Source organism: Ceraceosorus guamensis (genome assembly GCF_003144195.1).
Source record: "Ceraceosorus guamensis strain MCA 4658 unplaced genomic scaffold IE81scaffold_4, whole genome shotgun sequence".
Taxonomy (NCBI): Eukaryota; Fungi; Basidiomycota; class Exobasidiomycetes; order Ceraceosorales; family Ceraceosoraceae; genus Ceraceosorus; species Ceraceosorus guamensis.
In genome coordinates, this window is record NW_020289999.1 from 580244 (window position 1) to 600301 (window position 20058).

A 20058-nucleotide genomic window follows, 5' to 3' on the forward strand; every position below is an offset into this window, starting at 1 on the left:
CACAATTCATCAACATCACCTCCACTCGTAAACTCTCACGATCGACACAACAGGCGCAGCATCCGTTACAACCACACTCAAACTGCCTTCGTCCCCCAGCTCGGTCACCATCATCCGGCAGACGGAGGGAGAAGAGGAGGAGGATGCAGGCGCCTGCTCAGTCGCAGTCGCAGTCGCAGTCGCAGTCTGGGGCGGGTCAGCTGGGCGGACCCATCGGCACGCACGGCAACGTCTTGCCAGCCAGCGTGGATCACGATGCAGTCGGTCATCTGCATCCCATCCACGCTTCATCACCAGCATCAGCAGCCAGGCCACTCGGCACGCTGTCATTGATGAGCGCAGTGGGCGGTGCCAGGAAACCTGCACCGGATCTCGTCGTGCCCTTTGCCCTGCCAAGCGTTCAGCAGGTCAAAGAGTGGCGCAGCAGCCAGGCACATCATCGCAAGAGGCGCAGGCTGGAACAGAGCGAATCGAAGGAGGAGGCAGAGGCAGATGCAGATGCAGACGCAGACGCAACCGCAGCCCAAAACGATCGAGCATCTCCACAGCCAAGCGATCTGCCTCGAGGGTGAGTAAAGAGCTTCATTTCCGCACCGCGCAACTTTCATGGGCCCCCCTTTTCCGTTTCACTCTTCTGACACCTCGTCTTGTGATTCTGCGCAGTCTGTCGCTTCATCAGTGCCTGCGACAGTCTCGTCTGCAGCATCTGACCAGTCTGCTCCCCGTGTACAGCACACGGCAGCGTTCAGGCTTGCACTATCCTTGCACCATCGCCCTACCTCGAGGCATCGTCCCGCGTCCACATGCCGCTCCTGCCCATTCGCACGATGCATCTACTTCCGGCACCACATCCTTCGCATCACCACCCAAAGTTGAGTTGGTGCCACTTGGTAGGGCTGATGTTCGGGTAGGGCCTCTTGTCTTTGTCGCTTGTAAACTGTGGGAGCTCAGAGAGGAAGCATCAGCTACGGTTTCTGCAGCCCCAAGTAGCTCGATCGTCAACGCAAGCGGTCACTCGGAAAAGCCTCGCGCCGACTCTTCTGTCCAAGGAAAAAAGGCTTCTCTGCCCACTTCAGGCCAGAAGAGTGCCAAAGACAAGCCATCAGCTGCACAGGGCAATGCCAAGGCTGCGGCGGACAAGTCGGCCAAGAGCCCCATCAAGGATGCCGCATCAACTAGCTCTGCAGCTACATTGGTACCCAGGTCACCTTCCCAGGGACAGAAGACAGCTCCGCAAGATGCGCGTGGCATACCGGCCGAACGCTCTGGATCTGGTCAGCAAAGGCAGTCACTGAACCAGCCGTCACCTCTTCCACAGCGAGGCTCTTTCCCTCCTGCCAAATCACCTGCTAAACCACCCCAAGCTGCCCCAAAAGCGGCTGTGAGCTCAACAGCGAGCTCTGCAGGCGTCGCCCCTGCATCTGCATCGACAACCAAGACTTCCACTGCTGCCTCTCCACGTGCCGCCATCTCGCCGTTGCTAGTTACGCGCGTCAATCAGAAAGCAGCCAAGGATCCAGCGCTTCAAAAGCTTCTGCAAGTGGCTGCGTCGGGTAAAGCCTCACCAAGCGAGCTTCAGACGCTGGGAAAGTGGATCGAGGGGGTGAGGAAGGAGTTGAGGAGCGAAGGTGTGTCCATCGAAGGGCCCACTTCCGGAAACGCTAGCAGTAGCACCAGCACCTCTCGGAGGCCTGCGGACAATGCCCCTTCATCTGCGGCTCCGGCGTCCACGAGCAAGCCGGTAGCGAGCAGTGAGAGGGCGAAACCAGCTCCTTCTGCCAACGCTAGTGCGCCGCGTCCGGCCTCTCTTGCTCCTGCGTCCACTACCGGAGCTGTGACAGGCACGCAGAAAGGCACAGCAAACAGCCGCGGCGGTCAAGAGGGACAGCCTCCCAAGCCTCTGCCGCCTGGAAGCGCTTCTTCAAGAGTCGCAGCTCCCGCCGCTCAGAGCCCCTTGAACCCCATGCCTCCCTCGCAGCAGAGTGTCCAGACCGACAAATCCCACTCCAAATCTGCACAGAGCGTGCCTGGAGCCGCCACTTCTGCCTCTGCGTATGTTGCCTCGCCCTCCAAAACGCTAAAAGACACCACAAAAAGTCCTGCGAGTCTGACGCGACCTGCAGCTGCTTTGCCTGTCAGTGCGTCCAAGTCAGCAGCACCGCAGGCAACGAGCGCAGGAAACAACCAGCCAGCATCTTCGCGTCCAGCATCTGAACACATGGGTGGAGCTTCGAGCAACTCAGATCGCGCAGGCAGCAGCCACGCAATCATTCCCGCGGCGTCCCAGCTGCCATCTCCGCCCATTTTAGTGGTGGAATTCAGAGAGAACCCTTCTGCAAGGTTCATCTTGCCGCTTTGGGGTGACGTGATCGTCGAGCGGAGGGAAGCGTTGCAAGAGACAGCGGAAACCTCCGCAGGAGGCGCAATTATTAGAACGGCTGAACGCAACAAATTGCTGGACCGCGCGCGAAATGTTGTCGTCAGCTTTTGGGCACCGGTGCAAGGAGCAGATGCCTTTGTCTCGGCGTCGGCCGCGGAGGACGTTAGCGCGACCGGTACCAACGCGACCATGTCGACCAGGTCCTCAGGAGCGGTATCGACTACGGATCGGTCCCAGACTCGGTACCCAATCACTTGGCGGCTGTCTGGCCATGCAGCAGACATTGCGCCCGGCAGCTCACCCGTCGACATCACGCAGCCTCTCTGGGAGATGTTTGGCCGGGTGGAGGGGTGCGTCACGAGAGACAAACAAGGCTTCAAAGCACCGCAAGAGGAATTTGAACGAAAAAGCTCCAGCGCCGGCACCAGCAAGGAAGGAGTGGGCCTCAAGCACAGTTCAAATGCACTCACTCAGAAGCAATTTGAGCACCTGGTAAGTCATTCGGGTTGATGGAGGCCGCCTCGAGTACTTGCGCTGACCAGTATGAGCTGCCGTTCGATGCTGCAGTACGAAATGCTACCTCCTGCCAACGAAGATGCGCAACCCGCCATTGACGTTCCGAGCGCCATGCTGCCCGCGGGGATGGAAGAGCATCTTTCAGACCGTTTCGGAGTCAAAGTCCAGGTCTTGACTGCTCGACCAATCCCAAAGCGCAAGACAGCCTCTGCGACAGCGCCATCAGGGCCCGAAGATGTGACCGACGTCGGCGATAGCAAAGCACCTCAAGGAAGTCCGAAAGCCAAAAAGATACCTCGGCTTAGCGGAGATACCAATGATGTCACCTTTGAGGCTGTCGACGTGCCATTGGACGCAAGTCTAGATCCCACTTTTGCGAGCCCACAATCCAAAGTCGCTGGCCCGAAGCGAAAGAGGCACGTCGCTACGCATAATCCCGATGGTAGCAGGAAATCGTGCGGTGCGTGTGGCACTCTCGTCACCCCTATGTGGAGAAGAGGTCCATCGGGTCCCTCCCAGCTTTGCAATGCCTGCGGAGCTCGCTGGAAAGCCGGAAGGCTGGTGGTACCCGACGTGCCGCCAGAGCCTCGAGAGCCTGATCCCGATTCTGGCCGGCAAAAGAAGAGGGAGGACAAGCGCGCCAAGTCGAGTGCGCCCGCAAGCGACCCCGTCAGACATGACGGAAAGACAGAGGCTATGCGGATTGATCGCGACGAGGCTCGTGTTCCGGCAGTTCCGAACACCGCTCCCAGTGGCGAAGCGGAGGTGGGCGCGCTACAAGCTGCCGCAGATCAAACGTCGAATGGCGCATCCAATGACACCAACCACGTTCACCCTCAAATGGCGGCGCAAGCCAATGTCACGTTACCTTGAGTAGTCAATTTGCCATCTGTCCTCTTCTTAAATGGCAATACCTCGCTCTCGCTGTCGCATCTCTTTCCTTTCTCCCCGTGCGATCAGTGGACAAGAGTACGCTGCAGCGAAGAGCGCATTTCGTTTTCGTGTCCCTCTGCAGACAGTCGGTCGATCCCGCTTGCTCGAACGTGACTCAAGGCGGGCGGACCTGAGCAACAGCGCATCGAACGCTGGAAAATCAAAACGAAATTCATGCTCCTTCGTAAGCACGCTCGCACCCTGTTTGAATCTCTCTCGCTGCGCGTTGCATGCTATGAAGTGTACACATCGATTATGCGCTCCTCAATCGACCCTCCACAATTGCCTGCTCATCTCCATCCACAGATCCAGCACGACTTGCACCCCCGATGCTTCCCCCGAGCTCGCGCCTGATCCTCTCGCTCTCCTGCTTCTCCTTCCTGCTCAATTCTGCCCATTCCACCCTCTTTCGCTCCAGCTCCCTCTCGTGCGAGTGGACCAAAGACCTCTTGATCTGATTCACCCTTCTTCGGCGCCTCAAGCTGATCAATCTCGCTGTTCTTTGCGCCTCTTCCGATTCTAGCGCTTCGATCCGACCAGTCAGATCATCCATCGTCCTCTCCACATCGTGTAGGAGACTATTCAGGGCTCGCAAATTCCTTGCAGAGACCTGGGCTCCCTGGACTCCTTCGAGCAGGACGCTTGAAGATCGCACATGCGCGCGCAGAGCAGAGTAGCGTTCGCTCGCAGCTCGAAGCACGTTGCGGTGCGCTCTCGCAATATACAGCGCCCATCCGATTTGGTCCACCAGCCAACTCATCTCGTAGGTGGAACGTAGGTGGGATGCCATACCCGCATAGCTCCAAAAGAGGGCAGGCGTGGCAAAGAGGACAGGCATGAGCTGCGTGCCTTGCAGGGCCGCAAGTCGGAGATTCACATCCTGGGACTCCGGCTCTGAGGCGTCGATCGTCGCTGATCCGACTTGTGGATCTTCAAGCATGGCGCAAAGGCGTTCCAGCTTCTCTTCTCTCCCCTTGCGACGTTGCATCAGTTTTCCCATTGCGCCTCCGTCCTCAGCTTTGGACTCTTCGATGCGCTGGTCAAGCACATCGAGCGACTGGCGCAGCTTGGACGCAGACTGCAAAACGTCTGACAAGTCCTCTCCGAAGTCAGGCGAGCCCACTCCAAGAGCAGTAGCCAGCTTGACTACCTCGTCTTGATACGCATCTAGCTGCTCGCGTATCAGGTAGCGCGCGAGTGGGGCATAGTGACCCTTGGCGCGCTTTTCGTCTTCCTTCGTCAACTCTGTGCCGCGAGCATGCACGAAACCGACCGAGAATGGCTCGATGGCGCTGCAGAGGTACTTCAGCAACGTGGTGTAGGTGGAGTTGGTCGGCTGCAACCAGTGTGGGTGAGACGAGACCGGCAGTGCGCTGGAGGCCCCGGCATCCGTATCTCCGAGCCCAATTATCTCCGTCAATTCGGCGTGCTCGCGCTCTTTCAGGGATGTGAACACGCCCGCAAAGTCTGTCTGAAAGAGGCTTTCGGAGCGTGAAGCAGCACCCCTGTCGTCCGATGGCGATCCTCGTGTAGCCAGTGTATTAACATGAAGTGGCCGCACAAGCACCTCGTAGGTCGCCATCATTCTAGAGGCTGTGCTCTGCTCCCCAAGTGCCATGAGAATCGTGTTGAGCGTGTGCGGCGGCAGACTCGCTGATCGCCCTTCGCTATGACCGTAAGGATCGTCGAAGTTCCTCAGATCGACACCAAAAGCAGTCTGCACAAAAGTGTACAGCTTGGTTAGACCATGCTCGTAGCGGAAACATCTTGTGGCGAGACCCAAGACCCTTCCACGCGGTGTTAAACCTCTGCTCTGCATCTGGGAGAGCAGCAGCAGCGCTCTCTGAGTATTGAGCTCTATAAAACCCTGAGCTTGTCTCCTTGCCCGTTCCTGATTTCGCCGCACATTGTTCGAAGCGGTGCTGGCTTGCGCACCCTGATCGGCGGGCTGCTGATCTCGGAGGAGCTGCTGCAATTGGCCATTGGAATGCCGAGAGCGACTGACGCCCCTGGCAGCGTGCCTCACCAGCCCTAGCATGAGATACTTGTATGAGTCGTGAAGAAGGCGCTGGAAATGTGCATCCGTCATGCCTCTGCTCTGCGCCTGCATCGCTTCGAGCTGTGCGTACTTTGAGGTGAACAGTCCGTAAGCCTTGTTCACGGCGTTTATGCTGCCATTGAGAGCAGCTTTGCTCAAGAAAAATGCAACGTCTTGCAAAGACGGCACGGCACGTGCGACATCCAGATCGAGCTGACTAGACGTCGCCGTCATCTGCTTGAAGACAAAGTCGGCCCTGTCCTCGTACGTGCGGAATGTGATGCGTTGCGAATCCTGACCAAACGGCGAGTTGGTGGCATCTGGAGGGTCGTCTCTGTAGTGGCGCGGGCCCTTGCTGTTGGAACGGGCAGCGTGTGCAGTGCTGTCAGCCAGATCCTGTTGTTCCACCGAGCGAGCCAGCTCGTGGCCAGCCCAGTCGCGCGTGATGCGCGACTCTCGCTTCGCTTCCTTGCGCCGCGTCCAGTCTGGAGTCATGGCTCTCAGAGCATGACTGTGCAGAGCGGGAGAGAGTGTGAGATTGAGTGTGGATGCGTTGGCGTCGCCGTAGGCGTGGAAGAGATGCAGATCGATGTAAGCCTTCCACACCTCTTCGCTCGTTGCCGTACCGGTTTCGCTGTGCAAAAGGCTTGTGAGTCGAGTCAGAAGCGGGTGAGGAGGCTGAATGAAGCGCTGGTGCGATTTGCTGAAACGCGCTGCGTCGCGCGTGGTGAGCGATGAGCTGGAGGCAGCAGCCAGCTGTCTGACGCCTCCTTGCCCATCAATCCTCGCATCCGCGCTCGCATCGCCGCGGCTGCTCCCCTCTGCTGATGAGTTGCCGGCGAAGCGAGATCGAGCTTGAGCGGAGGAGAAAAAGGCGAGGTGAGGTGGGACGCGTGGAGCGACGGCTTGCTCCGCTACTGCACCGTCTCGAGCCTGTTGTTGCTCTCGTGGACCAGCATCATGGTCCGGTGCGCCATCATGTGCGGAAGCGTGGAAGCAGCGATCGGCGGAGGAGATGGCGGGGATGCTGCGACGAGCATGCTTGGCCCCTCTGGCCGGGATCAAGAAGCGTCTGGAAAAGACGCGGAGTGTCATAGCCAGGAGTGTATGCGGCGGACGCTTCCGGAATGAGAGCGCGCTTTGTGCAAGGTCGGAGTGATTGACCGGGGCTGAGTTGTGGGAAGTGGGATGGACGAAGCGGTATTCAGGAGGGCCAAAGCGAGATGGTGCGGCGTACATCGGCATTCACTCACGACCGGCGCAGCCGCTTCATTTTGAGGTTCACATTCAAAATTCACATCTATCATACACAATCACAATCGAATGGTGAATCTGATTCGAGCGGCGCCAAATTTCAGAAGAAAGGGCGCGCGCCGGACGCATGACTTTGAAAAACTCGTACGAGCAATTTTCGCAAGTCACGTGCTGCTACGATCCAACGCTCGATGCTTCGCTGGAAGCACCAAGCATGCAGAAGGTCGCGGTGGCCGGCTACGCGAGGGTCGACGTCCGTGCTCCGGGGCGCGCGCGCGGGCGTGCGATCGAGATCGTGGGCAGGGCAGGGCATGCCAGGCAGCCATGGGCAGCGGCCGTGCGTGTTGCACCACGGGCTCGGGTGAGTGTCAGGTGCAGTGCACCTTGCTCGCCCCAAGTCATCGATCGCATCGCGCTCCCAACACCATTCATCAATCGACACAGCCCTTTGCTTTTAGGCTCCAGATCGTCTGCCACTACGTCCTTCCACTGCGGTAAGCAGCCCTGCCACTCAAATTGCCGCTTCGCGACTTGATACATCCACCGCACAAAGACGACTGAGGCGAGCTACCCTGCCTCGACGCTCGCCATGTCGTTCAAAAAGGACGAAGAGGGAGGCACCTCCTTCTATCAGGATAAGGTGAGATCACATCGATGCTCTCTGGGACGGCCAGGCGTTGCGTGTACAGCTCAGACCGCTTCACGCTTTTCCCTCCTCGCCATCGTAGACATCGGTAATCCAAGAAGCCAGGGTGTTCAACGAGACGCCCATCTCTCCTCGGAAATGTCGCATCGTTCTCACAAAGATCGTGTATCTGCTATACACTGGAGAGACCTTCAGCAGGCAGGAAGCCACTACGTTGTTCTTTGGTGCCACAAAGCTCTTCCAACACAAGGATGTGAGTTCCTCACGGCCGCACGCACCGCACGCACCGTCTCCTGCTACGTTGCACCCATCTGACGATACCGCCTGCTTTCTCTCTCTCTCTCTCTCCACCCCAATCGCCGCACAGCCCGCTCTGAGGCAGATGGTGTATCTCGCGATCAAGGAGCTCTGTCCGCACGCAGATGATACCATCATGGTCACGGCATCCATCATGAAGGACATGCAACCAAACGTAGAGGTCATCTACCGACCCAATGCCATTCGCGCACTCTCTAGGGTCGTAGACGTGAGTCGTAGCTCATCAGCCTACAGCATCCGCATGGTTTGTATCGACTATCATTGCTGATGTCTACCGGTCTGGTCGCATTTGACAGCCATCCATGGTGCAGGGCCTCGAGAGGTTCTTCAAGTCTGCCATCGTCGATCGCAACACCTCCATCGCATCTGCAGCTCTGGTCTCTGCCTACCAGCTGCACGTCGCAGCGCGCGAAGTGGTGCGCAGGTGGGGCAACGAAGCTCAAGATGCCATCACCATCAAGCCAGCAGCTGCAATCGGAGGCGGCGGCGGCGGTGGTGGTTTTGGCGGAGCTGGCAGCTACCTGGGCTGGGGTGCCTCTTCCCAACCCACTCCCGCTCAGAGCGCCTACCAGCCCATCCCCAGCAGCAGCAACATCACACAGTACCACGCCGTTGGTCTGCTCTACCTCATCCGTCAGGGCGACCGCATGGCGGTCACCAAGCTCATCCAGCAGCTTTCCGGTGCAAGCGGCGGTCGCGGAGGATCCGTCAGCCCTCTTAGAAGCCCCTTTGCCATCTGCATGCTTGTTCGATATGCAGCCAAGGTCGCGGAAGATGATCCCAACTTGCGCGCTCCAATGGTCGAGCTGCTCGATGGCTGGCTGCGCCACAAGTCAGACATGGTCAACTACGAAGCAGCTCGCGCCATCTGCGAAATGCGTGGTCTGACCTCCGTCGAGCTCAGCCGATCCATCGCCGTCCTTCAACTCTTCTTGTCTAGCCCCAAGTCCACCCTGAAATTCGCCGCCATCAGGACTCTGGCCAAACTGGCTCAGACACAGCCAGCGGCTGTGCAGCAGTGCAATGTGGACATGGAGAATCTGATCACAGATTCCAACCGCAGCGTAGCTACCTACGCCATCACCACGCTACTCAAGACCGGCAACGAGGCCAGCGTGGACAGGCTCATGAAGCAGATCAGCAGCTTTATGGCCGAAATCACCGACGAATTCAAAGTGATCGTCGTCGACGCGATCCGCAGTCTGTGCTTGAAGTTCCCGGCCAAGCAGACGACGATGCTGGCATTCCTCTCTGGCGTGCTACGCGACGAAGGCGGGTACGAGTTCAAGAGAGCCGTGGTGGAGGCCATCTTTGATATGATCCAGTTCATCGGAGACTGCAAAGAGTCCGCTTTGGCGCACCTCTGCGAATTCATCGAGGACTGCGAATTCACCAAGCTTTCGGTCAGGATCCTGCACTTGCTCGGCATTGAAGGTCCAAGGATGCCTCAACCACAAAGGTACATTCGCTACATTTACAATCGCGTCATCCTAGAAAACGCCATTGTCAGAGCTGCTGCTGTCAACGCTCTGGCCAAATTTGGACTCAAGGGAGCAGAGAAGGCTTTGGTTGACCGGATCACTGTGCTGCTCAAGCGCTGCTTGGACGACGTCGATGACGAGGTGCGCGACCGCGCAGCCATGAATCTGCGCGTTCTGCGTCAGGAACACTTGGCCGAGAGATTGGTCAAGGACAATAGCATGTTCCGCCTGGAAGCGCTCGAAGAATCGCTCAGCAACTATGTCAGAGATCCATCTGCCTCCGGATCCAAGAGATTCGATGCTTCCAGCATTCCAAGAGTCACGAGGGAGGAGACGAGACAAGAAGCGCTGCGAGCCAAGAACGAAGCTGCTAGCAAGGTCGCCATGGCTGCTGATGGTCCCAGCACGAGCAAAGCTGGCGCAGCGGCTGCAGCGCTCGCTGCTTCCACCGCAGCGTCCGGACCGGCAGCTGGTGCGACTGCTGCGGAAGCCACATCCATCTACGCTCGGGAGCTGGCCAACGTTGCCGAGTTCAAGTCGTACGGCAAGCTGCTCAAGTCTTCCGTCAAAGCTGTGGAGCTGACGGAACGAGAGACGGAGTACGTCGTCAATGCCGTCAAGCACGTGTTTGAAGATCACATTGTGCTGCAATACAATGTGACGAACACGTTGCCAGACACACTGCTGGACAATGTTGCGGTGGTTGTGAATGGGAACAACGAGATTGGGCTGAAGGAGGACTTTATCTTGCCGGCTGCTCGTTTGGACGCTTCCAATCCGACTGGCCGGGTGTACGTCTCCTTTACACGACTCCCGTCTGAAGAAGCAGAGCAAGAAGGTGACAATTATGCACAGGGAACATTGTCGAACACGCTCAAGTTTCAATCTAGGGAAGTGGACCCCAGTACGGGAGAAGCGGAAGAGGAAGGCTACGACGATGAGTACCAGACCGAGGATTTGGAGTTGGGAGTGGCGGATTACGTGTCGGAGAGGTACGCGGACTTTGCAAAGGAGTGGGAAGAGCTGGGAAAGAGTGGCACGAGCGCTACAGAGACTTTTGCCCTAACCGCGTTAGATGGGCTTCAAAGTGAGTCTGGAATGTGAGGCCTGCGCGCTCAGAGCGGCCCGACGCTGTCTGCGAATTCACTGACCTTGGGGGCTTGATGCTTTGCTTTGATCATGTCTAGATGCGTGCACGACGCTGATAGAGCTGTTGGGTATGCAACCACTGGGGGGAAGCGAGACGCCCACGTCGACCTCTGTGCACACGCTCAACCTGAGCGGATACGTCGTCAGCTCCAAGGGACCGCTCAATACGCTCGTGAGAGCGAGGATGAGCTTCAAGAGTGGAGAAGGCGTCATTCTGGAATTGGCTATACGCGCTCAGGATCAGAGCGCCGTCAATTTGGTCCTGGGTGCTATTGCTTGAGTAGTAGTTCCAAGCCGCTGGATTTGACCTGCACTCGGACGGCAGCTGGTCGAAAATGGGCGCTACGCATCGGTGCAACCGTCGCTAGAACTCCCGACCGCGCGCGCCCGTTCACCTTGTCATGCGTGCCCCTTCGTTCCACCATTTACCTCCACCACGATCGATCCAATAAATTCCACGATCCCTTGCATTCCCCTTCTCGCTTGCTTGTCACTTTGTCTTGTCCATGCTTCGGCATGTCTGCGTGATGCAGTGTTCGCTGACGGCAGGCTGGAGAAGTGCGAGGCGCTACGAATCTTTGGCAACGATTTGGCGGGGATGGCAAAGATGTGGTTGGGGAGGCCAAGGGGGAAAGGAAAACAAGAGCCCTGTGTTGGCGCGAAGGCTGAAGGATGCCAATTCATTGGCAAGTTCGAGTCGTACGACGCGCAAGGGGGGCACATCGCTAGGATGGACTCGCGGTCGCGGTCGCGCTCAAATTGGGGACTTTGAGCATGGGGGCGGCGGGATGGAGGGGCACATCGAGGGCCTAATCAGGAGTTCGAAAAATTTCTCCGCCATCCCTTTTTTGGCCCTGACAGAAGGTTTTCCGTTTTGTTGAGGCTTTGCGTGAGAAGTGGGGGGCGGGACCGCGGCTGCTCAAATTGCGCTCTACCTTGCAAAGCCTTGCATGCGAAGCGATGTCTCGGCAAGCGACGTCATCTTCGATGCTCAGAGCAAAAGTACCAATTGCAAAATTTTGCGCCAACAGGGACACACGCGCGCAGGACAAGACAAGCACGTGCGCTTCTCAAAGGCAGGTAGAGAAGGTGACTTGCGCTCGGCCATGGAACGCTTCACAATCGTGTCTAGTCAGGTTGGGCAGAGAAGTGTGATTCATTACGCATGCTCTCCAATCTCTTCGCTTGCCCCGATTTGATGGCAACTATTCGTCGAGATGTGGCAGAGCTGCTGAGCTGCCTCGAAAGCCAGACTTTGTGCGCTGACAACGCCGCTCAGATTGGCTTGATCTTGAAGTGCAGGTTGATCAAGCTGAAGATGAGGCACTGCAGCGCGAGGGGCGAGAAGTCAATGGGAAGTGTCGAGACAGGTCAGATGTGACAGTCCGCTCGAGTCGAGCAGAGAGCCTCTTTGTAGAGCCTTGTGTGGAGGAGCAACACTCACCTTGAGATCTTGAACAAGGTAGTAGAATACCCTCAGACCTTCCGGATCCTCCGAGTCTTGCACATCCACCAACGAGCCAATCTTTGCAGTCTACGAATTTGGTTACCACAAGACAATGCCATCAGAGCAGTGCGATGTTCATGGGATTAGCGACTTGCGAAAGCTTCAGGAATGCTCTTGACTCACTTCGAAAGAGATGTGCTCATTACCCAACCTGATTTCCAACTCTTGCCTGCCCAACTGGTTCTTCCTGGGCCACTTCGCATCGTCTTCCCTAAAGTTGCAGAGGGGCACGCGGCAAGAGCGCACAGACGTGAGCGACGGACCATACGGGTGGCCTATGCTATGCGGATACAGCTCTGTGGCCCTCACTTCATGATTTCGCTATCCTCTACCAGTCTCTTGAGCTCCGTGATGAGCAACGGTGAGACCCACACTGCGTCGGAAAAAGCGCGTGGAGAAATTGTTCAGCTTGACTTACCTCATAGCAGACGAGAGAGAGAGTCCAGTCATTGCTGCGACCACGTCCGCAATTCGCAGCGCGCTGTGTAGCTCGTGCATCGCCCCTCCGCCTCTCCGCGCCTCCTCCATCCTGCAAGATACCCCAAGGTGCATCCCTCTGGACGTGATGAAGGATCTGCTCTGCCTTTGCTATCGATCCCTGCCCCATCCTCGAGTCATGCTTGTGTTCCAACTCACTCTCTTTCCTCAATAAACTATCATTTCTGTAATTCGAGTTGTTGGCATATCTCAATCTTCCCCTGTTGTATTCGAACTCTAACCATTCGTGTCCATGCCTGCCTTGATGACCGATGTAGTACCGCACGTAGAAGTCGGCAGGAGCCAGCACTGATGTGGAGGAGCTGGAGGTACCGTTTTTTGCGGCCATCTTTCAAAGTCAGGCAATGGGGATTGCGGGCTCGAAGAGATGGGGTTTCGGGTCAGCTAGTTGGGTGTGCACCCTCGCGCAACGCTTTGGATTGTCGAAGCTGTTCTGCTCAGCGTTGGTCCTTTTGATCCCGCACTCGCACTCGATGCGCGCTTCTCGGTCACTTCTTGATTTGCACCCCTTCGCTCAAGAGACGATGGTGATGGTTTTGCTTGCATTTGATTGAGATAGCAGTTGTTAGATCCAACATCCCAAACATGCGTCCATCCTGCTTGGCTGCTGCTCGCTGATGCTGCTGGGAAGCTTAAAGGGACGCATCGACGTGCATGATGGATAGAGGTGGACTTCTCTCGGCCGAGTGAAGGTAACGTTATCACGTGACCCATCTCAAACACTCAAGACTCCACACACAGCCCGCTGTCCACGTGGTGAGAAGCTGACGAGAACGCCCCGGAGGCTTCCGTGCGCTACCACTCGGCAATCTTCTTGGAGTCAAGAGTCAAGAGTCTTGAGTGGAGCTGTGAGCCCTGCTGTACGCCTCGGACATGTCTGCTTTGGCCTCGCCTGGAGCGACGTAAGGACAGAGGACATGAACCAAACAAGATTCGAATAATCGTGAATGACCGACCGTCGTGTGCGTACGTACACCTGCGCAAAGCTCCCCACTCGCCTCTGTAATCTAGTCGAGTGGCACTCGCGACTCACTGGAACACGCGCGTATGCGTATATAGAGGGGAGCGAAAAGATCCGAGATCCGGCGTGAATGCGGCAGTGGGCTGGACGCTGCATGATGCTTTGCCACGCATTCGTGATTCGCGCTTGTGACTTTGTCTGATCTGAGCATCACCAGCCTTTGCGGCGGTGCGGTGCGATGCAGTGCTGACTCGTGACTCAGACTACTCGTGACTTAGTTGTGACTGATGCGCGTGCAGGGCCTGGCTGCAAGGCGCGCGAAGGACACGGTGATTCAGTTCGGATTGGCGTCAGCGCGGGGGAATCTTGAATGGGATGATGGGATGGACTTGGCAGTCAAAAGTGTGTGACTCGCTCGGAGGAGTCATCATTCACTCGCACTTCACTCCGGATCCCCTTCCACTCGCACAACCTTCATCATCTTACACACTTACAACACCACCAACTGGATCGTTGCATTCGTGATTGCCAAGATGATGTCGATTGCACGCACCACCGCCATGCGCGGAGCAATCCGAAGCGTTTGCGCAACGCCTTCCGCCGCCCTGCCCCGCACGGCGGCCATCAGCATCAGCAGCAGCAGCCTGCCCACCGCTTCTCGCTTGTCCAGCACTTGGGCCAACGTCAAGGCTGGTCCACCTGACCCCATTCTAGGCGTGACGGAAGCTTTCAAAGCTGACCAATCCTCCAAAAAGATCAATCTTGGTGTAGGCGCATACAGGGACGAGAATGGCAAACCTTACGTATTGCCTTCGGTTCGCAAAGCAGAAGAAAAAGTCTTGGCCTCTCTCAGCGACAAGGAATACCTACCCATCACGGGTTTGGCCACTTTCACCGCCAATGCTGCCAAGTTGGCGTACGGAAAGGATAGCAAGCCGCTCAAGGAAGGCAGAATCGCCATTACGCAGAGCATCAGCGGCACTGGTGCTTTGAGAATCGGAGGAGAATTCTTGGCTAGACATTATCCGCACTCTAAATCCATCTACTTGCCTACACCTAGTTGGGGAAATCACACTCCGATCTTCAAGGATTCGGGATTGGAAGTCAAGCAGTACAGGTACTACGACAAGCAGACTGTGGGACTCGACCTAAAGGGTCTGCTCGAGGATATCAAGGTGAGCGCATGCTCTGTCTCTGGTCTGGTCGTGCTGTTGCTGCGCCTCACCAGACATTCATCTCCCTCACTTCCCTACCGCCTTGTTCCTTTTCGCAGGCCGCCCCAGCCAAATCCATCATTCTGCTGCACGCTTGTGCCCACAACCCAACAGGCGTGGACCCAACGCAATCAGACTGGCAACAGATCTCCGACGTCATCAAGGAAAAGGAGCACTTTCCCTTCTTTGACATGGCTTACCAAGGCTTTGCAAGCGGCGACATCGATAGGGACGCCTTTGCTGTCCGGTACTTTGTGGAGCAGGGTCATCAGATCGCTCTTAGTCAGAGCTTTGCCAAGGTGAGTCTCATGGAGTTGGAGTGCAAACACGTGCACATCAGCCCTGGTACGATGTAGCTCAAGCTGTCGAATCGTTCAAAAAAACTTGGCTGATACTTGACCCTCTTCCCTTTCGTGTACGCAACCTTTGACGCGCAGAATATGGGTCTGTACGGAGAACGAGTGGGCGCTTTCTCCTTGGTCACTGCAGACGCAGACGAGAAGGCACGAGTGGACAGCCAAATCAAGATCGTAGTCAGACCCCTCTACTCCAACCCACCTGTGCACGGTGCGCGAATTGCTGGCACGATTCTCGCGGACGATGGCCTTTACGGGGACTGGTAAGTCTGAGTACAGCCTGGAGCGGGAGCGCTTCCAATCGCTACAACTCCGCTGAGATCACAGCTGCTCTGCCCAACACTTCGCAGGCTCAAGGAGGTCAAGGGTATGGCTGATAGGATCAACGGTATGAGGTCCGAACTCAAGGGTCTGCTGGTCAATGAGCACGGATCCAAGAAGAATTGGGACCACATCAGTGAGTGAATTCTTTCGCGTGTGCTCAGGCGTGACCACGAGTGTGGGATGAACAGCGCTGGCGACCAGGTCGAATGAGGCTCGTATTCACGGCACTCGTGACTCTGACATTCTCCCAAACCTGTATCAATCCCATTTGTGCCCCCCCGCCCCCTTTCAGCCAACCAAATCGGCATGTTTGCCTTCCTCGGCAGTGAGTAGATCGTCATGTCGAGGCGCTGGTGCTTTTGGCTCACAGAATCATCACGCCTCGCTTTCGCATTCTCGCTCTTTGCCTGTGTTTGCTTGACATTGCCTTTCCATTTGCAAACGACAGTCTCGCCTGAACAAGTCGCAAAGCTCATCAGCGAGCATCACGTCTACCTGACCAAGGATGGGCGTATCAGCGTTGCAGGCATCACTCCCGTGAGTCCCGGTCTTGCATCTTTTTGCGCGCGCACAAGCTTCTGGTTCAATCGCGCCGCCTTGTTGGCTTGCGCGGCGGCTGTGTACGTGAAGGAGCTGACCCCTGCTTCCTCAAATACCCCTTTGCTCGTCTCTTGTACAGCACAATGTTGGTCACCTTGCGGCTTCTTTGCACGCCGTCACTGCCTAGAACACTGCTCGGTTCACCGTCTTCTACCCAGCCATCATTTTTCAAAAAGAAGACGTGTCGCTCACGTAGATCAATCAAACTCTTTTTCCCTCCACAAGCTTGTTGTCCTACTCACGAAGGCGGAAACTCGCCAGTGTACTTGCGCGTATTTCGAGTGAAGAGGACCCTGCTAGATTGACAGTAAAGCGTCCTTTGAAGGATCAGCATCGTCTTGAGTGTCTCGTGAAAAGCGCCTCGCTGAGAGGGCGGCCAGGTTCACAGTGATGTTTGACCCGCGGCTGGCTTCCTTGCTTGCCGCGCTGATTGACGAGCGGACACGCTTGTCGACCTTCTCTGCGCGATCATGCCTTTACGGTGTCGTGAACAAACATCAATGCGACAATTCTGCCCTTGCCCCTCCGTACATGGTGGGGCGAGGGGGAAGAGGCCCTATTGCTGCGCATACGTCACATGAATGCGCGGCTTGCTCGACGAAAAGCTGTCAGAGCGATACCCGCGCATGCAGGGTGTCAGCATCTCAAAAAGTCTCGAGCATCGCGCTTAAAAGAACGAGAAGCACATGCTCCCCGGGGAAGGGGGGGGGGGGGGGGGGGGGGGGGGGGGGGGGGGGGAGAGGTGGGGGCAGCAAAGAAAATTCAAGAGCGAGATGATGCGACGATCTGCTGAATTGGATTGAATTGCACATTGCGGAACGAAGCTCAGGCTTGTATGACACCGACCCTATCGATGTCCGGGCCAAAGCTGGAAGGGTTGGATAGTGTCAGGGTATTGCCGTTGCCCTGCTTGAAACCTTTTAATTCCACTCTGAAATTCTTGGCCACATCAGCGCTCCAATCGTATCCGCTGATGGGCAGAATCGACGTTTTGTGCCGCTGCACCATTGACGGAGATGGATAAGCTCCTAGCATTTTGACCTTGACCTGCCAAATAACCGATGTCGGCATTGATGTAGTCGAAAAGGAGCGTAGACGTGGTGCTCTTTGCTACGACGTTCTTGAAAGTCACTGCGCCTCCATTACCTACGTTGCCTACCTTTGTACCTCCAGAGCAGCCGGAGCAAGAAGCCGAGCTTGCGCCGCCGCTCAACGAGGCAGATTCAGCTTCGCTCCAGATCACCTCAACGTTGGGTGTGGCGATGCGCTGAATGTTGCTCAGTCGAAGAGGCGCAGATCCTCGAGCACCCAAACTACCGACCGAGTACACCCCCATCGCGCCCGTCTTCTTTTGACCGGTCCACAAATTTTCGATGGTGGCGCTTCGAATACCGAGTGACTTGGCCAAGTCGATGCTCAGATCGTTTCTGGCTTGATTGCGCAAGTTGAGAAGCAGCACCGCTTCGTCTCCATTCTGCAGCGGACCTCTGAACAGGTCGCGATCGCCAGTCCATCGCTGTACGAGCTTGACGGGCTTTGCTAGAGCATCTTGATTGATGGCGATCAGCGCTTTGTTCTGCAGAATGCGCAGAGAAGCATCAGGCATGCTAGCGACGTTGCTGCCGATCATCAATGCAGACTTTGCCATTGCCCAGTAAGCGAAGTGAGAAGCTTGCTCATCAATCGTGAGTTCCTTTGCGCCCACTTCCAACATATCAGCATCGGCAAAGTGACCCTTGCCCGTGATGCCAGAATTGGCAATGTGGATGGACTGATTGATGATTCGAGTCACTGCGGCCCAGTCTTTGTTGATGTCGTCCGACAGGCGGAAAGAGGTGGAGACGGGATCGGTCCATTGAGATGGACCTTGCAAGTTTCCCGAAGAAGAGCGGAACGGTGTTCCCCATTGACACACTAGCATTCGATAGATCTTGTTGGATTGCAGTGCGTTCCACATGGTTCGGTACCGATCGACGAAGTCGCTGCGGGGATCCTTGGGTGCATTGTTGGAAGGGTCGGGAGAGTCGGGATAGCAGTAGTCGTCTAGATCGTCGGTAACAGATGGTGTCAGGTAAGCGAACAAGGTGGTGGATATGAGCAGGCTCTGAAGAGGCTTGCCTGACTCACATTTGACATACTCGACATTCCAGTCAGCGAATTGCTTGGCGTCTGCGGCTTCATGGCCATAACTTCCCAGACGCTTGCTAGGTACAATGGTATCACAGGACCTCACTCCCGCATCAGAGTACATGGAGAATGTGAAGCCGTTCTGACGAGCTTTGTCAGAGATGGGACGGATGCCTTGCGGAAAGTTCTGCTGGTCGTAATCGATGGCGCCAAAGGAATTGATGGAGCCCCGCGTGCCGTTGAGGGATTGCCAGCCGCAGTCGATTTGGAAGAATTTGTAGCCAGCATCGCGAAAGCCTCGTGAGACGAGCGCATCGATGGTTTCGGACATGTGGGCACCCGTTGGCGAGCAGAGGACGTCATTGTAGGAGCTTTGAGGGCTAGCAGTGGTCAGCGATAGCCACTGTCGCACTGCACTGTTGCGACTCACTTGTATCCCATGACTGGAGTGTCGATGCCCATGCCAGATTGCGAAAGTGCGCGCATGGCCAGCGGCACGAGGGAGGATATCTGTGAGAGAGAAGGCATGTTGGGCAAGGGGGGGCCAAGAAGTTGCTATGGACTGAGATGAATTGGGTGGAAGTGCGGTGCCAGACGATTTGTCTTGAATATCTGGGATAGATCAAGCCTTTTGTACTTGTCGGACTCGTGCCTATGCAAAACCGCTTTGGGTGGATGAGGATTGTCGGTCTGGCCCATGGGCGTGAGTAGACATCATCAATATCATTGCTTGCCTCCTTTTCGGAGCAACAAGCTTGAACGATGCAAGGATGGAACGTACTGCGGGGTAAGTCGGAGATGGGCTTGCCCAACTTGCGGGGTCGAGATCGCCCTTGGCTCAGAACCTTGGCAGTCCGGCTATCGTCCGTGCTGCTACTTGGCATCCGAAAAAGCTCGAAGGCGGCAGGCATTCGGTGAGCATCGGCAAGTTACGTAGAAGCAGCATCGGGATCTGGTAAGGATGTTTGACGAGAGCGGATGATGAGTGCCTGCGCATGTCCCCCGCCGACAAACACCTGACCTCCGACAACGCGTTCTTCACATGCATCCGCATTAGCGCCGGTGATCTTCGCAGAATTTGGCTTCCAAGCGATCGACTTGCCAGCATGCTGCATCCAATCTTCGCAAAGTGCGAGATGCGCTTTCGGAGATCTGAACTGTACAGATCTCCGGTGTGCCTTTCGATTTGCGGAGCCCCGCATTTTGAAATCTGTCCGGGTGGATGGATGGGCAACGCGGAGAAGCAAGCACTTTGCAGGAGGGTGTCGTGCACGCGCCGCCGTGGGTCAGGAACGATGTCATCGACAGGGCCAGATCTTCTCGCAGATCAAATGTTTCGACAAGCAGCGCTTGCCATCCCCCAAATGAATGACACCCGCACCTCTGTATCCCTGTCCTCGAATTTCTTGATGACTGCAGATCAGCTCGTGCTTTGCAAATGCGATTGTCACACTTGCTTTCGAAAGTTGGGAGCGGACAGAGGTCAAGGTCAAATGGGAACTTCTATAGCGCGACGCTGCGGGCGCGTCCTGAGAGAAGTCGTGGCCGTACCCAGCAAAGACCACGTGATGTCTCATCTGCTGCATGACGGCGCTTCCGTTCCCACGCCCTTCGGATAAACCACCAATCGATCAAAACATGATCGTCCAGAGTGGCGAATGTGAATAGCGCGACGCGCTTTTGCATGCCGATCTTCGAAAAAAGCTTCAAAGCACATCGAAGATCCTCGTGCTCTTCAAAGGTGTGGAACTTCCGG

The 20058-nt window shown here is 56.4% G+C and overlaps 7 protein-coding genes across 7 annotated transcripts; 4 read left to right on the plus strand and 3 right to left on the minus strand.

The window, feature by feature from the left end:
• On the plus strand, positions 1-961 carry IE81DRAFT_167363 (hypothetical protein). Its single transcript, XM_025510590.1, has 2 exons — positions 1-465; positions 715-961. Exons 1-2 carry the CDS (start codon positions 144-146, stop codon positions 909-911), a joined length of 519 nt encoding a protein of 172 aa, XP_025372898.1. The 5' UTR covers positions 1-143; the 3' UTR covers positions 912-961.
• A 646-nt stretch (positions 962-1607) lies between these two features.
• Positions 1608-3113, plus strand: IE81DRAFT_167365 (hypothetical protein). The gene has a single exon (XM_025510591.1). It carries the CDS (start codon positions 1964-1966, stop codon positions 2888-2890), a length of 927 nt encoding a protein of 308 aa, XP_025372899.1. The 5' UTR covers positions 1608-1963; the 3' UTR covers positions 2891-3113.
• Positions 3114-4063: 950 nt separating this feature from the next.
• IE81DRAFT_320040 (hypothetical protein) lies at positions 4064-7126 on the minus strand. Its single transcript, XM_025512900.1, has one exon. The coding sequence runs from the start codon at positions 7104-7106 to the stop codon at positions 4083-4085; it is 3024 nt and encodes a 1007-aa protein (XP_025372900.1). The 5' UTR covers positions 7107-7126; the 3' UTR covers positions 4064-4082.
• Positions 7127-7522: 396 nt separating this feature from the next.
• On the plus strand, positions 7523-11480 carry IE81DRAFT_363970 (putative coatomer gamma-2 subunit). Its single transcript, XM_025516825.1, has 5 exons — positions 7523-7761; positions 7850-8020; positions 8135-8293; positions 8382-10653; positions 10754-11480. The coding sequence occupies exons 1-5, from the start codon at positions 7711-7713 to the stop codon at positions 10993-10995; spliced, it is 2895 nt and encodes a 964-aa protein (XP_025372901.1). The 5' UTR covers positions 7523-7710; the 3' UTR covers positions 10996-11480.
• Positions 11481-11735: 255 nt separating this feature from the next.
• On the minus strand, positions 11736-13286 carry IE81DRAFT_320043 (putative mago nashi protein). The gene is made up of 5 exons (XM_025512901.1): positions 12859-13286; positions 12532-12595; positions 12346-12433; positions 12160-12249; positions 11736-12041 (listed from the first exon to the last, which is right to left on the minus strand). The coding sequence occupies exons 1-5, from the start codon at positions 13046-13048 to the stop codon at positions 11991-11993; spliced, it is 483 nt and encodes a 160-aa protein (XP_025372902.1). The 5' UTR covers positions 13049-13286; the 3' UTR covers positions 11736-11990.
• A 634-nt stretch (positions 13287-13920) lies between these two features.
• On the plus strand, positions 13921-16399 carry IE81DRAFT_320044 (hypothetical protein). Its single transcript, XM_025512902.1, has 7 exons — positions 13921-14856; positions 14955-15194; positions 15333-15514; positions 15602-15708; positions 15868-15900; positions 16024-16112; positions 16255-16399. The coding sequence occupies exons 1-7, from the start codon at positions 14242-14244 to the stop codon at positions 16300-16302; spliced, it is 1314 nt and encodes a 437-aa protein (XP_025372903.1). The 5' UTR covers positions 13921-14241; the 3' UTR covers positions 16303-16399.
• Positions 16400-17124: 725 nt separating this feature from the next.
• IE81DRAFT_344636 (glycoside hydrolase) lies at positions 17125-18830 on the minus strand (the record flags this gene model as incomplete). Its single annotated transcript, XM_025515829.1, has 3 exons — positions 17125-18218; positions 18303-18673; positions 18733-18830. The coding sequence occupies 3 exons, from the start codon at positions 18828-18830 to the stop codon at positions 17125-17127; spliced, it is 1563 nt and encodes a 520-aa protein (XP_025372904.1).
• Positions 18831-20058: the final 1228 nt, after the last annotated feature.

Bases quoted from the DNA above. Each gene is read 5' to 3' on its own strand.
- IE81DRAFT_320043 (XM_025512901.1), bottom strand. From the start codon at position 13,048: ATGGCCGCAAAAAACGGTACCTCCAGCTCCTCCACATCAGTGCTGGCT. The intron at 12,434-12,531 runs GTGAGGGCCACA...CTGCAACTTTAG, and splicing joins GAGGATAGCGAAATCATGAA to GGAAGACGATGCGAAGTGGC. The intron at 12,250-12,345 runs GTGAGTCAAGAG...CCAAATTCGTAG, and splicing joins ATGAGCACATCTCTTTCGAA to ACTGCAAAGATTGGCTCGTT.
- IE81DRAFT_320044 (XM_025512902.1), top strand. From the start codon at position 14,242: ATGCGCGGAGCAATCCGAAGCGTTTGCGCAACGCCTTCCGCCGCCCTG. The intron at 15,195-15,332 runs GTGAGTCTCATG...TTTGACGCGCAG, and splicing joins TTAGTCAGAGCTTTGCCAAG to AATATGGGTCTGTACGGAGA. The intron at 15,515-15,601 runs GTAAGTCTGAGT...AACACTTCGCAG, and splicing joins GATGGCCTTTACGGGGACTG to GCTCAAGGAGGTCAAGGGTA.
- IE81DRAFT_363970 (XM_025516825.1), top strand. From the start codon at position 7,711: ATGTCGTTCAAAAAGGACGAAGAGGGAGGCACCTCCTTCTATCAGGAT. The intron at 8,021-8,134 runs GTGAGTTCCTCA...ATCGCCGCACAG, and splicing joins AGCTCTTCCAACACAAGGAT to CCCGCTCTGAGGCAGATGGT. The intron at 10,654-10,753 runs GTGAGTCTGGAA...GATCATGTCTAG, and splicing joins CGCGTTAGATGGGCTTCAAA to ATGCGTGCACGACGCTGATA.
- IE81DRAFT_167363 (XM_025510590.1), top strand. From the start codon at position 144: ATGCAGGCGCCTGCTCAGTCGCAGTCGCAGTCGCAGTCGCAGTCTGGG. The intron at 466-714 runs GCGAATCGAAGG...GCATCTGACCAG, and splicing joins GAGGCGCAGGCTGGAACAGA to TCTGCTCCCCGTGTACAGCA.
- IE81DRAFT_320040 (XM_025512900.1), bottom strand. From the start codon at position 7,106: ATGTACGCCGCACCATCTCGCTTTGGCCCTCCTGAATACCGCTTCGTC.
- IE81DRAFT_167365 (XM_025510591.1), top strand. From the start codon at position 1,964: ATGCCTCCCTCGCAGCAGAGTGTCCAGACCGACAAATCCCACTCCAAA.